The sequence below is a fragment of the Martes martes genome, assembly GCF_963455335.1.
Source record: "Martes martes genome assembly, chromosome: 1".
In the NCBI taxonomy this organism is placed as follows: Eukaryota; Metazoa; Chordata; class Mammalia; order Carnivora; family Mustelidae; genus Martes; species Martes martes.
Window position 1 is genome coordinate 199,735,521 of NC_137888.1, and position 17,146 is coordinate 199,752,666.

General features: G+C 46.6%; 1 protein-coding gene across 1 annotated transcript in view; it reads left to right on the forward strand.

The window, feature by feature from the left end:
* The window catches only part of MAP4 (microtubule associated protein 4), a 190,539-nt gene that overhangs the window by 163,667 nt on the left and 9,726 nt on the right, over positions 1-17,146 (forward strand). Inside the window, exons 10-16 of the mRNA XM_080829190.1 lie at positions 6,921-7,027; positions 7,808-8,023; positions 10,918-11,104; positions 11,700-11,759; positions 11,881-12,173; positions 13,627-13,740; positions 15,698-15,790. Of these exons, the coding sequence (XP_080685316.1) occupies positions 6,921-7,027; positions 7,808-8,023; positions 10,918-11,104; positions 11,700-11,759; positions 11,881-12,173; positions 13,627-13,740; positions 15,698-15,790 (1,070 nt within the window). The remainder of the gene's footprint in view (positions 1-6,920; positions 7,028-7,807; positions 8,024-10,917; positions 11,105-11,699; positions 11,760-11,880; positions 12,174-13,626; positions 13,741-15,697; positions 15,791-17,146) is intronic.

A 17,146-nucleotide genomic window follows, 5' to 3' on the forward strand; every position in this document is an offset into this window, starting at 1 on the left:
ACTCTCTCCGCCTGCCTCTCTGTCTACTTGTGATCTCTGTCAAATAAATAAATAAATAAATAATCTTTTTACAAAAATTATAAAGCGTGTCTGATGGGCTCAGTAGTACATTGGAAATGTCAGAGAACAGAATCAGTGAACTTGAACACAAATCAATAGAATTTATTCCGGCTAAACAACAGAGAGAAAATAGGCTGAAAAAAATACTACAGCTCCTCAGAGACTTTGGGGACAATAACACAAAATCTAACATTCATATCATTAGAATCCCAGGAGATGAGAAAGAATGTGAGGCTGAACAGCTAGTGGAAGAACTAATGACTGAAAACTTCCCAAATTTGTCAGAACACCTAAAGCTGCAGATTCAAGAAACTGAATGAACCTCAAAGAGAAAAACTCAAGGAAGACATATGATAATTAAATTCTGCAAACTAAAGACAAAGAAAAAAATCTTAAAAACAACCAGAGAGAAATTACGCATTAGCTGCTGGAAATAGCAGTTCAGATGACAGCGTGATTCTTACCAGAAACCTTGGCGGCCAAGAGGAAGTGGCACATTTTTCAAGTGCTAAAGGCAAAGAACAGTCAACTGCAAGTTTTCTATCTGGGAAAACTATCCTTCAGGAATGAAGGGAAAGTAACTACACTCTTAGAGGAAAACTAAGAGCATTGTTGCTAGCAGATCTGCCCTTAGAGAAAGCCTAAAGGAAGCTCTCCAAAAAAATAAGATACCATAAGATACCATAACAGGAGGAGGCTTGGAATTTCAGAAATGAAGGAACAGTGAGAACAACAGAATGGGTAAAAATAGAGGTAAATATAAATGGACTATCCTCGTGAATTCTAAAAATCGTGTTTGATGAACGAAACAAAAATTACAGTACCATCTGATGTGCTCAGTGTATGAAAAGGAAATACCTAAGACATGTTTAAAAGCAGGGAGAACAAAAGATCCTAAATGGAAGTAAGCAAAACCATACACTCAAACGCAAATAGTTAGAACGGGATTTTACAAAAATGTTCAAGTATCATTTTTTTCCTCAAGTAGCCCACAGGAAGGCAAGAGAAGTAGAGAGAACAAATGAAAAACAGACCCATCCTCCATGCCCACCGTGCTCCAGTTTCTGCTTGGATTTAGCCATGGTGAGAACGTACCTGGCTCAGAACCGTGGCATACCGGACCTGGCTACAAAACTTGAAGAAACTAAAAAGGACTTGGATGCCAGGAAGAAGCCCCCCAGTTGATGGAGTGGACTCTAGTGCTACTTCTGGGTCTTCCTATTCTGCTGTTGTTGAGGGCCTCCTTACCATTTGAACCACTATTTTGTTTGACATTCCAGCCTCTGAGCTTTTCCTTTCCTCTAGATCCTCCCTTGCCTAAGAACACAAATGGGGCCACAAGATAAGAAGTACGCTTTTCTAACATCCTCACGTCTTCCCTGCCTCCTTCCAGCCCCTTGAGATGCCGAAGAATTATAGATCTGTGAATGTGACCTTTGATTAGTAGTCTCTTCCTTCATTCTTTGGGATTTTTACTACCTTTTTCCTAAAGAAAAATTGATGAGTTTTATGTAGCTGCTGAGATTTAAACAAGGCTGGTTACACAGTGTAGCAATTATAATGGATGTTTAAACATTTGGTACTAAGTTCTGCTATTTTGAAGTAATTAAAATTAAAGCCCAGAGGGGGGAAAAAAACAAATAATAAAATGTCAGTGTAAGCCTTAGCCTGTCCGTAATTACTTTAAATGCAAATAGCCTAAATACTACAATTAAAAGACAGAGATTAGAAGAACAGATTATTTAAAAATGACCCGAGTACATCCTCTCTACAAGAAATGCATGTTGATCATAGAGACCATAGGTAGGTTGAAAGTAAAAGGTGGAAAAAGATATTTCCTGTTAATGTTAATTTTTTTAAGTGGCTATATTAATATCAGACAAAATAGACTTCAGAGCAAGGAATAAAGAATCAGTGCATCAAGAAGACAGAGCAATTCTGAATGTATATGCACCAAAAGCAGAGCTGCAAAATATGGGAAACAAAATGGTAAAACTGAAAGGAGAAACAGGTCATAATTATGGTTCAGGAGTTCTCCATCCCACTCTAAGCGATTGATCGAGCTATTGGACAGAATATTGGCAAAGATAAAGAATAACTTAACAATAATAGCATCCAGTTGACATTTACAGAAATTCCACCCAAAAACAGCAGAGTGAAAGCTCCCATGGAACATTTGCCAAGTCATAACATTTGCTGAGTCAAAAATGAATTTCAGTACACCTAAAAGATTAAAATCAGGGGCACCTGGGTGGCTCAGTCAGTTAAGGATCTATCTTCGGCTCAGGTCATGATCCTGGGGTCCTGGGCAAGGAGTCTGCTTCTCCCTCGCTCTCCATCCCTCTCCCAGTTTGTGCTCTCTCTCGCTCTATCTCAAATAAATAAAATCTTCAAAAATTAATTAATTAGTTAATTTTAAAAGATTAAAATCATACACAGCATGTTACCTGACCATATGGAATCAAATTAGAAACCAGTAGTAGAAAGACCACAGGAAAATCTCTGATCATTTGGAAATTAAGAGTATACTTGTAAGATTTATTTATTTATTTGTCAGGGAGAGAGAGCGTGCACACAAGCAGGCAGAGAGGCAGGCAGAGGCAGAGAGAGAAGCGGCTCCCTGCCAAGCAAGGAGCCCGATGCGGGACTTGATCCCAGGACTCTGGGATCTTGACCTGAGCCGAAAGGCAGTGGCTTAACCCACTGAGCCACCCAGGCGTCCCAAGAGTACACTTCTTAATAATCCATGAGTCAGAGAGGAAATTATCACAGGAAAATTTAAAAACAAAATGAGAGGGTCTGGCTGGCTCAGTCAGTGGAGTGTAACTTTTGATTTCAGGGTTGTAAATTCAAGCATCACGTTGGGTGTGGAGATTACTTAATTATTTTAAAATCTTTTAAAAAAATGAACTTCATGATCACAGGGAGCTAATGGAAGTGTTGAATTACTGTATTGTACACCTACAAGTAGTATTACACTGTATGTTAACTAACTGGAATTAAAATCAAAACTTAAAGTAAATTAAAAATAAAATGAACTGAATAAAAACGAAAATACAACATCAAAATTTATAGAATGCAGCCATAGCAGTGCTGAGAGGGGACCTTATGGCCCCAGGTGCTTAGAAAAGAGAAAAGATCTCACATTAGTAGTCTAAGTTGCTACATCAAGAAACTAGAAAAAGAACAAAATAAATCTGAAGCAAGCAGCAATCAGTGCAATTGTAGACAAGAAAATAACAAAGGAAATGTATTAAGTCAAAAGCTGGTTCTTAAAAAATACCGATACAGCTGGTAAACCTGGAACAAAATTGACAAAGCTAAAAAGAGAGAAGACACAAACCACTAACAACAGGAATAGATAGGGGATATTACTACAGCTATTCAAAGGATAAAAGTGAACACTAGGAGCACCTTTACACCCCCAGATTCAATAACTTAGAAGAAATTTCTTGAAAAGCACAGATTATGAAAACTCAACCAAGGTAAAATAGATAAACCTGAATAATCATTAATAAAATTAGATTTTTTATTTAAAAATTTCCTGAGGGATACACTGTAGGGGTTTACCTTATATTTAAAGAGTAATTAACACCAGCTTTACACATTCTTTTCCAGAAAATAAAAGAGGCAGGAATATTTCTGAGTCATATTATGAGGTCTGTATAAAACCAGACAAAGACAGTACAGACTATTGTCTCCCATGAACTTAGATACCAAATATTAACATCATACCCAGCAATATATAAAAATTGCAAACAACAGCCTAGTGGAGTTTATTCCAGATATGTATGGCTGGCTCAGTCATCAAAAACCAAATCAATGTAAATCCATATCAGCAGTCTAAAATTTCATAAGCATAGAAATGCATTCAACAAAACCCCAACACCCATTTATGATAAAACACTCATCAAAGATAAGAGGGAGAATGTTCTTAACTTGATCAACTTCCTTATCTACCAAAAAAACCTCTGTACCATCACGCTTAACAATGAAATACTGAGTGCTTATCCCATGACAGTGGGAAAGAGGCAGGGGTGCCTGCTCTAACCATTCCTGCTTACTGGAATTCTGGAAGTTCTGATTAGTGCAACAAAGTAAAAGGGAATAAAAGGGCCTTTAGATTAGAAAGGAAGAAATAAATCTGACTCTCTTTGCAGATGACACGATTGTCTGTATAGAAAATTCCAAGGAATCTACGAAAAAAACTCCTAGAACTACTAAGTGTTTCAGCAGGGTCACAGGCTGGAATTAACTGCATTTCCACCTACTGACAGTGACACCGTCTTCATAGAAATCCTGTGCCTCAGTGTTTGGAGCTGCGCTAGGTGGACAGTGAGTGAAACTGTGGTGGAGATGTACCACGCAGTATGGTCAGTAATAAAGGGAAACGAACCGCTGATCCATGGAGCAACACCGATGCATCTCAGAAGCATTACGCTGGGGGAAAAGAAGCCAGACACAAAAGGGAACATACTGTGTGATTCCATTTATGTAATATTCTTGAGATAATGTTCTAGAGATGGAGAGCAGATTGGTGGTTGCCAGAGATTTAAGGATTAGAAAAGGAGGGGAGGGGATGGCTCTAAAAGGGTGACATGAGGGAGCCCTGTGGTAATGGCACACTTATCTGTCCTGGTTGTTAGGAGTGGTTATGTAAAACTACACGTGCTGAAATTGCATGGCACTGTGTGTGTGCGTGTGCACATCTCACGAACGAGTGCACGTGGAACTGAACACATGCGAGTAAGCTCTGCGGATTGTACCAATATCCACGTCCTGGTTTTAATAGCGTGCTGTCCTTCTGCAGGAGGTGGTGGGGCGGGGAGGCGAGGTCAAGTGTACACACATTATGTTCCTTCCAAAGGCCTTTTTAAAATGCACGCAGAAGTGTATTTGCATTAGGAATGTACCTTGCCCCCTGCATCCCTTCTCTAGATAAACGTATTTCTTACTAGTTTCATATTATCTTACTATTCTGCGCCTTACTTTTTTTCTTCACTTAATAGAAATGGTTCCATATTGGCCATGCTTTATTTTTTCAGATGCAGAGATTGCATTGGTATTTCTGCCACGGTGCTGAAGTTGTGTTTCTTTTCTTTCTTTTTTTTTTTTTAAGATTTTATTTATTTATTTGACAGAGTGAGATCACAAGTAGGTAGAGAGGCAGGAAGAGGAGGGGGGAAAGCAGGGTCCCTGCTGAGCAGAGAGCCCAACGTGGGGACCCATCCCAGGACCGTGGGATCATGACCTGAGCTGAAGGCAGAGGCTTAACCCACCAAGCCACCCAGGCACCCCTGAAATTACGTTTCTGTGAACAGACTTCCAGGATGTTTTTGTTCTGTCCTATTAGGAATGTGTTCTGATGAAGACCTTGACACATTTGCAGTTTTGCTGGTATGTGAATACACCTCTGAAATAAATTTCTGGGGGCATCTGGGTGGTTCAGTCATTAAAGCGTCTGCCTTCTGCTCAGGTCATAATCCCAGGGTCGAGCCCTGCATAGGGCTCCCTGCTCAGCAGGAAGCCTGCTTCTCCCTCTCCCACTCACCCTGCTTGTGCTCCCTCTCTCGCTGTGTCTCTCTCTGGTCGAGCCCTGCATAGGGCTCCCTGCTCAGCAGGAAGCCTGCTTCTCCCTCTCCCACTCACCCTGCTTGTGCTCCCTCTCTCGCTGTGTCTCTCTCTGTCAGATAAATAAATAAAATCTTAACAAGTAAGTATTTGAAATACATTTCTGGAAATTGGATATCTGGATTAGAATTTAGCTACACTTAGGTTGCCCTGCACAATTAGCCGCGCGACGATCTGATTTATCCCCACAGGCTGTTTTCATGTTGTAGGACTTCTGACAATATGTTAGGTTGAAAATGACATCTCAGTGTGGTTTTAATTATCATTTCTCTGAAAAATTGGGCACCTTTTCTTACTTTCGATTTTTATTTCTTCTGGAAGCTGTGTTCATAATCATTGGGCCATTATTCCAGTGGGTTGTCGGCTTTTATGGGAATTAGTGATTTGTAGGTGTAATTTATATAATAAGCTGTTTGTCTTTGATATGGTGTTCAATTTTTTTCCTATTTATTGTCTGTTTTCTGACTTATTATTTTTTTTCCTACATTACTTTTTAAAAATTTTTCCTTAGACTGATCTTCTGTGCCTTTGGGATTTTGTGCCACTCAGAAAGGTCTTCCCCACACCCAGGTTATAAATTTCATGGTATTTCAGTGCATTCGGGTGTAGCCCTATTGAAATCTGGAGTTACCTCCCCACAGTGGTGCTGCTGGGCCCAGCCTCAGGCATAGACTTTATTTCTGGCCTTGGGTCTGATTTCATGGGTCTGCTCTGGCTTGTTGGAAATCTGGGTCACTGCTAGAACCAGATCAAGTTAATCTCACATCCTCCATAAAGTGGTGCTTTACAGAGAAAGGAAGTAAGGGGAGGACATTGGATGATCTTCTGGCTCATATCCCATCTTCAGCAACCTTTATTCCAAGAGATAAACTCTTGTAGAAGAGGTTTTTGTCCCATGTGCTCTGGGAGTTAGTGCTTAGGTGACAGAACCTCTTTGCTGGTCTCCAGGGAAGGGAAACCAAACCTTAAGGGCTGTTGCCTCCCATTGGTCATTTGTGCAAATCCCACTTAGGTTGCTTCTCCACAGGGACCGGCTGCCTGAATCTCTGGAATCTAAAACGGCCCTGTCACAGTGAGAGGAACTTGGGAGTCTTGTCCACATTTCAGAGCACAGCCCTGTGGATTTTCTTCAGAATGCAGTGCTAGTCAGTGGTCTCTCTCTCCTAAGACTTGCTTTTTCTAAATGGGTATGAAAAACATCTGCTTAGCATGACTTTACCCCCACTTAGGAATAAGTAAGCCAGAAGAAGGCCGGCCTGCTGGGAGTGTGACCGGAAATGACATCACCGCCCCTCCAACCAAGGAGCTCCCACCAAGCCCAGAGAAGAAAACAAAGGTAGGCACCAGAGTGGTGGGTTATCTTCTCTGGCTACCATTTTTGAAGACCCTATCTTCTGCTATTATTGCTTGAATCATGAAAGAAATTTCTTTTTTCTGAGCTATTAGTAGGCCTTCTCCAATTTTGGACATTCTTAGAAAATATTTTATATTCCTATTTTGCCATAGTAGCCTAACTCAACCCTTACAGTCTCGCTTTTGACCCCATGATCTTGACTACCTGTAGAAATATTCTGTAGGACTTACTTCTGCTCCCCTTTACAGCAGCATGGGATCTTGCAGAACTATTCAGAAATAGAATCTGCAATCTTTGCTTGTAAAAAGGGAACTCAGATTTTTAAGGTGGATCAAAGCTTCAGGCACTTTCACTGGTGCTCATTGGCGAGCACAAGTGCCATACTTCATCAAGGCACAAATAATGACCATTTAATTACCTGCTAATGACTTTTCTTCATAGAATTTTTGCAGCCACCAAAAGTTAGTTAATTGTTTAAAGCGCCACTGAATTTAAATCTTCAGGCACCGAACTGCTGGAATTTGTGATGTTGTCAGTAAGAGTGAATTCCCAGTTTTCTTTATCTTTCTCGTGGCTTCTTTTTACCCCTTACTGAGCTCAGAAGAACAGAATGCTGCTTTTCAGTTGCATATATCCTCATTACTTATAATTTTACTTTGAATTGTGCAATTTATACTTTTTTTTAATTTGTTTTTATTTTTGTCTGTGTGTTTGATGTTGACTTTTTAAAAAAACAAAACAAAACAACACATCAACTTAAAGCCTTTGGCCACCACTCAACCAGCAAAGACTTCAACATCGAAAGCCAAAACTCAGCCCACTCCTCTCCCTAAGCAGTCGGCTCCCACCACCTTTGGTGGGTCGAATAAAAAACCTATGAGCCTCGCTGCAGGCTTAGTGCCGGCTGCCCCACCCAAACGCCCTGCTGCCGCCACTGCCAGGCCTTCCACCTTACCTGCAAAAGACGCAAAACCCAAGGTAAGTAGCCACCTAAGCTCTGTGCCAGGGAGACGTTCTCCCAAGGGTCTCATCGCTCTCATTGCTACCTGGCAGTGCAGTCAAGCTGGTGGAACTGGGGGAAGGGGAGAAAGGTCACTTGCAAATCTTGGGGGCTCACGATGCAGCCATAACATCTGAAGGCCTTTTAGAGTTTGTACCTTTCCTTTCCCTGCTGGGAGGCGATACTGCATCTGCCTTGTTTTCTTTTCCTTTCTCCAGCTCCTCCATAGTACTCTTCCCCGGTTTGAGCACTTACTAGCCAGTTCGCCCTCCTCCACAGACTGTCACATACTTTTTTTGGGTAGAGTTCCCACATCAGATACCTCAAATTTGCTTCCTTGTCTTTCTCTTTAATCGTCTGGCAGAAGTGAGTTTTGCCCGTTACTTTTTTGAATAAGGTCTTCTAGCTGACCTCTGTAGATTGCAACAACGTGGGACAACTTCCTTTGCTTTTGACACTGGGCCTCTCTCAGTAGGCGTCCCATGCAGGGTTTCAGTTTCCCAGGTCACCCACACATAGCTGCCTAGAAGCTGGTCAATTTGGAGCAGAAGTAGCTCCAACAGGATCGTTCTAGAAGGGCCACTGGAGTCTGCGGCTGCCTTCCTTAACGTCTTGTTTCATTTGAGAAGGGCCTTTCAGTCAGCTCAATGTTACTGGTTAAATTCCTGGTGGGCAGTAGTTGCCAGTGTTAAAATGTTAGTGTATCATGTTAGTGTATCATGTAATCTTGTAAAGAAAATCGGTGGAACCTAGGAATTGTAGTCTGGGTTGGAACCTGGCCAAGAAACTGAGAAATCCTGTCACAGACTAAGAATGGCAAAATATATAACTTTCTGACCCTCCTCATTTACCCAGTTGACTGCTTTCTTGATCGTGAGAAGACAGTATATTAGTGTGAGAGGGCAGAGGAAGGGCGACTGGAGCCCTGGCACCCAAAGTCCTAGAGCTGATGGAAGCTGGTGTGGGAGGGGGGTGTCTAGTGAAATTTCACTCTGCAGTAATAATCATCATGAGAGTGTCCTCTACTGGTTCCTTTATATAAGCTAATTCCTTTGATTGTCTCTCTGAACAACCCATGATGTGGGTATTAGTATTCTCATTTTATAGCTCAGTGAAGTAACCTTCCTAGGGTCCAGTGCTAGTAAGTGGCAGAGCCAGTATTTGAACTTGGGACTGACTCTAACACTGATGCTCAGGGCCTCTGTCAACATTGTTCTTTCATGGCTTCTGCCGTTCAGCTTTCAGATGGCATTTTGAGAACAGCTGACCTTTTTGAAAAGCTGATCTGCCTTCCAGTTATTACCGCTGTTTGTTTTTTAGATAAGAAACAGATGAAAATATTTTGGGAGCTTGATTAAAAACTAAAGTCTGATGAAATTTATTTTTATCCTTATTTTGGTAGAAAGATTGAAGAAGCAGACAAAGGGAAAAAAAACTTACTTAGAAAAAATAAGTAGATCCAGGATTCTGGTAGAGAAGAAAACTGAGATTGAATTGAATTCTCAATTCATTTCTCAGTTGAATTAAATTGAGAAGGAGCAGCCTAACTGCAGTTACGAAAGCGGGCTGGTTCTGTCGCTTGCCAAAGCCAGGAGCCTAAGTCTGAATCAAGGGTGTCACATTTTTTTAGAGCTTTCTTTCCCTTACACCTTTTTTCCAACTCATCACTATTACTAGCAAAATAAGACCCTACTAGATTATTCTGAATCATAGCCCGAATGTTGAGAATTTGAAGGAGACCTCGGAGAATGTCTGGTTTATACCCAGATCTTAGAGCCGATGGGAGGGATCCCTCTGCATAAAATCCTGTGATCTGTTCTGAACAGAGCTGGCAGCTGAACCCAGTTCCTGCCATACTCAGGGACTTCATCTGCAGAAATGGTCATGAGCCTGCACTTTCAGGACTTGACTTTAATTGGATGCCAGCCCTTACATTTCTGAGCACCCTCCTGGCCGATTTTCCATTTAAGCTGTATCGTGCTTGTCCCCACCAGCAGACAGCCCTCTGTGGCCATTTCTTGTGGAGTAAAAGAGCTGGGTCCGCTGTGTCTATGATTTGGTTTATTCTCTTGAGTAACTTGGTACTTCTGTTCCTGTAGAAACCGGGCTAGATTGATTCCTTCCCTTCCTTACTAGTGAGGATGTACCCAGCTTCCCTGGAAGAGGAATTAGAGTGACTCAGATGCACTTGCGAGACTCTTCCCTTTTGCTCTCAGTCGCAGCTGGGACATCAGTGCTTCTCCTCCCGTCTGGTGGTCAGGCCTGCCTCCTCCAGTCCCTAACACTGCATAGCATCAAAGCCGGTCCCTAGAGATCCTCCATTTGATCTCCTTTATCCAGCTGAGGAAGTAAAGCCCAGAGAGGCTCTGTGATTTGCCCAGGAACACACTGTGAGCTGGGGGCCTGACCGGGGTTAGAGCTCAGGCTTTTGATCTAACTGACGAGGGCCAGTGTTCTCGCCATTTGCAGCCCTAACCCCACATTCACAGGGTGCATCTTAGCCAAAGGAATGCCTGAATTCGATTGAACTTAATCTTTAATTTTTTGTGTTATGTATTTATTTATCTTTGGTCAAGTGATTAAATACTGATGTATTTAATGTATTTAAATACATTAGATCCTGAGACAAGCTGTATCCGTGATGTAGTATCCTTTTCCGGTTTGTTCATTCTCACTGGTTCAGGCTGGATTGAGATAGTTAGGCTCCCTGTTTGCTGACTCCAGCTGACACAGAGCCCTGCACAGCCCATTCCTTACGTTGTCTGAAGGACTTAGATCTTAGAGCAGCATAAACTGTTGCCGGTTGTCTGGTGTCTGCCAACTTCCCAGGGCTCTTGCTGACCTGCAGTTCTTATCCCGGCTTCCCTGTTAGCAGCCTGCTGCAGAGGCAAAGGTTCCTGAGAAACGAACCTCACCATCCAAGCTGGCCTCTGCTCCAGCCCTCAAGCCTGGCTCCAAGAGCACCCAGACTCTTCCAAAAGCCTCAGCCGCTGCCATTCCTGCCTCAGCTGGGCCAAGCAGTCGAAGCCCCCCAACACCTGTGCCCAGGAGGCCCACCGGTGAGTCCTGTCACCCCTCATGCTTGCGGGAACCAGTGGGGAGAAGGGTGGGGCCTTGGCTTTGCCCCCATCAGTAGCTCCAGCCAACATCTCAGAAAGCCATGCACCCCTGTTTGTGCACTCATCCTTCATGGGGTACATTGAAAAGTGGATCCTTGGTCTCCATATGAGGTTAGCAAGTATGTATATTCAGAAAATTCCTGAGTGAAAGGAATTCTTAGAGATTCCCAGGTAGGATTTACTGTTCCTTTCTTAGTAACTTCACAGCGCTCAGCACATCATGGTCCTGAGCAGACATGACAGGAAATAGATGGTTCAGTTCCACTGGCGTGTACTGATGACCCATTTCCGAGGCCATGCAGAAGGCACTGGCAAGCCTGTAGAACAGGACAAGACAGAGTGGGTGGCCGTGAATGCTCCAGAGGGCACAGTCTGGCTGATTTCCTCCTCGTTTAGTCCCAGTGACTAGCACAGTCCATGGCCTGAAAGGGACATTCAGTCATTGTTGAATGAATGAATGAATCTCAAGACTGGATGAGCCAGTCACTAGGTCACTTTGTAAGCACTCAGTGTTAAAACATGCATGTCTGTGCAGCCATCAAGACCGAGGGAAAACCTGCAGACATGAAGAAGACAGCTACACAATCTGCACCAGGTAACATCCTGTGCCCTACTTCGCGAAACCCTAAAATAAACCCCTGCCTCTCTGCGGCTCTGAGGCTCCCTTTTGTTCTTTCCCCCTGACCCCGTGTCCTCGCTTACTCCTACCTTTGCAGCTGACTTGAGTCGCTCCAAGAGTACGTCCACCAGCTCCGTGAAGAAAAGCACCACTGTCCCTGGGGCCGCCCCCATGGCAGGGGTGGCTCCCAGCCGAGCCAAGCCCACATCCACCCCGCCCCGGCCCTCCGGGACACCTTCCTCAGACAAGAAGCCCATATCAGCCAAGCCCAGCTCCTCTGCCCCCAGGCTGAGCCGCCCATCTACCAACACTTCTGCCCCTGATCTGAAGAATGTCCGCTCCAAGGTTGGCTCCACAGAAAACATCAAGCATCAGCCTGGAGGAGGCCGGGTGAGTCCAGGGAGCTGGGGGTCCTCGGCATGCCGGCCCTTGCTTCTTCCGCTGCCACACACACACTCGCACCCACCCACCCACCCCACACACCCCCCCCCCCTGCTGTCCCCCAGCGTGTCCTCACATCAGCCCCAGGCACCCACCAAAGAAGAAGGGCAGTCGGGACATTAGATTCAGGGACTTTCAGCCTGGGCTCCAGGTCCCAGCAGCAGGCTCTCTCTTCCCGTCCCCATCCGAGGGGCTCCTATTCTGTGTTGTGTGCTTTAGGCTTACATTTTTGTTTGGAGGCAAAAGGGTTTTTCCCCTTAACAAGACAAGCAGAGGAGGACTGTGAGACCCTGTGAAGGTGAGAGACCAGACGTGCTTCCCACCCTACCCTGTCTGAGCGGCAGGACCTGTAGGAGGTGGAAGCTTTGATGTGGGGAGAGGAGGCTTCTTCCTGGAAGAGGAAGGGGTGTCCTCTTGTGGCCGTGGCCGTGAGTGTGCTGTGACCGGGGGGACTCGCTGCTGCAGGCCTCCTGCTTTCCTAATCAGAAGGGCTGCCACAGGGGGTTGTGACGGAGGATGGCAGGGCAGGCCCTGGCGCTTCACGCTTCAGGATTTTCTGGTGGCATCCACCCCAGAACTAGCAACGGTCAGCTCTTCACAATGGCGGGACTTTGGTGTATGGAAAGGTGGTGGCGAAAATCCCAGTCCAAGTCCTTGGACCAGGAACCTTCTCATTTCCTATGTCATTCTCTAGCAATAAACCACCCTCCCCTCCCACTCAGGGTAGGATAGTTTAATTTGCTTCAACCCCGAGCCTTTAAATAATTGAAAACAGGGTCCAAAATGAGGCAGAATCCTGGTACTTTTGGAAGACAGTGATGGCAAACTGAGGTTAGTCTGGAAAAAGGGCCTGAGAGTTGCTTTGGCTAAGAGGCTGCGGCTCTGGTGCACCCAGACTGTGACCCATCTCCCCCTTCTGGACTCTTTTTAGCTTTTCCTTGGGCAAACAGTTGCAGGTGGTCTTGGTGGAGAGTTGAGTGACTCAACTGAGTGATCAGATTATTTTCTGTTCCAACATAGCTGAGTGGTGTGACACTCCCATCCTCAGTAGTAGCTCCCTGTGGACTACGGCAGCATGCTTGGGGTGAAGACATTTGAGTGGGAGAGCATCCTGATTGGAAAACACACACTCCAAAGAGAATCACTAACATAGCCCTCCTTCCTGCCTTCTCTCTGTGAACGCTATCTTGAGCTCATCCTTGGGTCTCGGGACTGGACTGCAGCTCCTCCCCCTGGCTGGTCTACCCTGGAAACTGGTGGTTTTTTCTTAGGAGCACAGGGTGACCTGCTTCTGCCTGGTGGCCTGGCCTGGATTCGAGTCCCCTACATCTTTCTTCCCTTCTTGGCATTTGGGCTCTTACCCTCTTGGTTTGAAATGTGCCCTCCCTTTATCTCCATCCAGGCCAAAGTAGAGAAAAAAACAGAGGCATCTGCTCCGGCTCGAAAGCCTGAACCTAACGCAGTCGCTAAAACAGCCGGTCCCATTGCGAGTGCGCAGAAACCACCTGCTGGGAAAGTGAGTTTTATTTAGACTTTTACCTCTTGAAGGTGAAAGATGATAAACTGTTTCTTCCAGCCTGAGTCACTTTCCCTTCTACTGCACTTTTTTCCTGTCCTGAACTAGTTTCTACTTTACCCCTGCATTCCCTCCTCTTTGTTTGATGACTCAGCCATCAGAAAAATTTCTGTATTAACCCTGACAGTTAACAGAGTTGGGAGCCCATTACCCTCTGGGGAATATTTATTCAACCGGCTAACATGGATCCAAAGACCTTCAGCCACTTCCTTCCCACTGACCTTGATGTGAAACCCCACCCATTTTGCCCACGAAACATGCACACCGAGCACCTAGGTCCTGCCTCAGGGAGACATGGCATTGGTTACTTTCCATTACCTGGAGCCCTGGTGCTTTAAATTAACCCAGAAGGCCCCTCTCATAACATGCTGACTACAGAGATAGCTTCATTTGCTCCGGTTCCCCATGTCCCCTCCTCACTGAAGGTTCGGATAGTCATTCCCTCTGGAAACCCACTCAGCCTAAGGCTTGCACAGGTAAACAGAAACTCTAGGTTCTTTCCTCTTTGCCTCCACATCCTGGAACCAGGCCCCTCCTGCTTGCTGTGGGAACCTTCTTCCCTTAGCTGTGGCATGTCGGTGGTCACTCCAGCCAAGGGCCGCTGCAGGGGCCTAACCTCCAGCTCTCAGGGCCCAAGGTGAGCAGTGTCAGCCCAAGGAATCTGTACAATCGGTGAGGCTTCTAGGTGACTCCTGGAGGTCCTGTGGGCCTCTGGTTCAGAGCAGGGTTTCATTAGGAAACAGTTTGCTAACCAGGTACTCATCACTGACATTGTAAAGGAGGCACAAAACTGTGAGGTATTTGGGTCGGAATTTCTCGGGGTGGATTTCTCCACTGTGTGGAAAACCCTTCAGCTTGGGGCCTGCTTCATTTGTGAAGGGCTCTGAAGCAAAGGAAGGAAGGAAGCTGGCAACTGTTTCTTTTTCAGAAGGCTCAAAGAGAATTCTTTGTTCCAGCCCTTAGAGCCTGGGCCTTTGTGTGGCTGAATTCCAAGGGGAGCCATTCAGAAGCACTACAGTGTGCTGTGTCCAGTCCCCGTACCCCCCCCCCGCCCACCCCATAATGCATCACTGCAGCCCTGCTTGGAGCCACTTCTCTTTGCGCACGAAACTCACAGAGCACAGGATCGGGCATGTGGAGGATTGAAGGAAGTGTTTTTACCCTCTAGTTGCAAAAAATCTAGACCAGAAGTTCACCCGTCCTGTGCTTTCTCGAGCCCGAGACTAACAGGCTGCTTGAGTGTGGAGCTGCCGAGAATGTGGCGTGTGCTCCCCCTGGCGTCCGGATTCCGCATGGCAGGCCCAGTGGCCTCTGGTCCATTTGCATTCATAACTGAGCTATGATGTCCCTTCCTTCCTGTATCAGATCTGTGCCCTGTGAGCCAGATGCCCGGTGCTTCTCGGAGCAGCCTTTGCCTCCCAGAGTGGGTCTGGCTGCCGCAGTTCCCAGCCCCAGCTTTAAGGGAAGGGCCAAGCTTCGGTGAGGACCAGTCCGATGAGCAGGACCCTTGCAGAGAGGAGTCCCCGGACACTGCGTCAGCTTTTGGGAAGAGAGCAGGTGGGAGGAGGAGCGGGGCTGTGCCGGGGTGGGCATCCGGGGCCTGCTGCTGCCTGGGCCTCGCGAACCACAGCCCGGCCCCAAGGACCAGCAAGGAGGACCATTAGCCCTTCTGCAACCTCTGCTTCTGTCCTCGTGTTGTCTGTTCTTGTCTTCACTCCCTCTCCCGCTTCCCTCAGATTCCTTCCCCCGTGCTTCTCCACAGCTGTTCTGCTGCAGGTGGGCCGGAGCTGTAACCCCACTCTGTTGGCTGCTGTGATCACGTGTGGACTCCCCGTGTCGGTTCTAACCAGCCCTCTCCCTTTGTGTTGTTTTTTTTTTCTGTTCTCTAACACTCCAGGTCCAGATAGTCTCCAAAAAAGTGAGCTACAGCCATATTCAGTCCAAGTGTGGTTCCAAGGACAATATTAAGCATGTCCCTGGAGGTGGTAATGTAAGTATGAGCTCTGGACAGCTGGCGTCTGAGGCACAGCCCCCGTGGGCACCCTGGGGAGAGGGCCACCTGCCCACGCTGACAGGGCCACGGCAGCCTGACCCGGGGGCTTCCTTCCAGACGCAGACTAGGGGAGTGAGGGGAGGCCTCAGTGTCACGGTGTGTTTAGACTGGCTGTGTCGGGGAACCCCTCAATAAAACAACCCAGTAACGCCCAGTTGGCATCCTCTCACCCCTCTTTCCTGTCTGCTCTCTTTCCCCAACTTGTCGCCTTTCTGAATCCTTCCTCTCGTGTTCCCTCAGCCGTTCCTTTTCTTTGTCCCCTTCCTCCTTCCATCCACACACTCCTTTATCATGCTGCCCTTCTGTGCCAGCCCTGAGCTCTGTGTGGGGGACACAGGTGGCTCCAGCTGACAGGGGGGCCCTGGTCTAGCGTGAAGAACACCTGTTCGCTCTGCAACGTGTCCCTGTGACACTGCAGAGGCAGGTGTGAGTCCGGCACGCGATGGAGGGGGTGGGGGTATGTGTGGAGCGGCGAGCGGCGAAGGCGAAGGCCGCTCCTCACCCGCTTCTCTCCCGATCCAAGAGGGAGCCAGCCCGTCCTGCTCCGTCCTGCCCACTCTGCTCCTTCTCCTTCCTGCCCGGAACTGGGCTGAGTGCTGCTCTGCTCGCCCTGTTCGTTTTCAGGCTCGGTCCCTCCTGCCCCTTCAGTGGCCGTGCCATCCTGCGCTTGGCTTACCAGCACTCCCCGACCCCACCCCCAGTGGCTCTGCTGTGAGGCCTCCGTCTCAGGGCATCCCTTTCTCGCTTCACAAGCTCCCTGACTGCATCTCCTTCAAGTCACTTCCCCACCGGTGGCTCTTCTGGCTTGGGCAGGAATGGCAGCCTGGACACCCGGGGTGGGGAGGCAGCCGGATGGCTTGGGAGCTGGCCCGACAGGAGCCACTGGTGTGGGTGAAGCGTTTAAAGACAGTATCTGCTTCAGGTGATAAAGATCCCGCTTATGAGGGCCCCGGGTGGGCACCGACTTTAGCTTTCCTTCAGGCTTTGGCCTAGATGAAGACCGGTGGGCAGGAGAGTCTGAAGGAATCTGTCATTGTGTGTTTGACAGAAATGCAGTCGGTATGGCGTGCAGTCTGTGCACGAGCTCAGGACATAGACATCGTTCGTCACCTCCTGTGCTCTTCCCACACTGCTTATGCATGATTTCAAAGGTTTTTTAAAAGCATTTTAAAAAAGATTTTACTGATTTATTAGCGTGAGCTAGGGGGAGACACATGATGACAGAGCAGGGGGGACAAGGATAAGCAAACCCTGTGCCCAATCTCACTGAACCACAGTTCAGAGTCGGCCGCT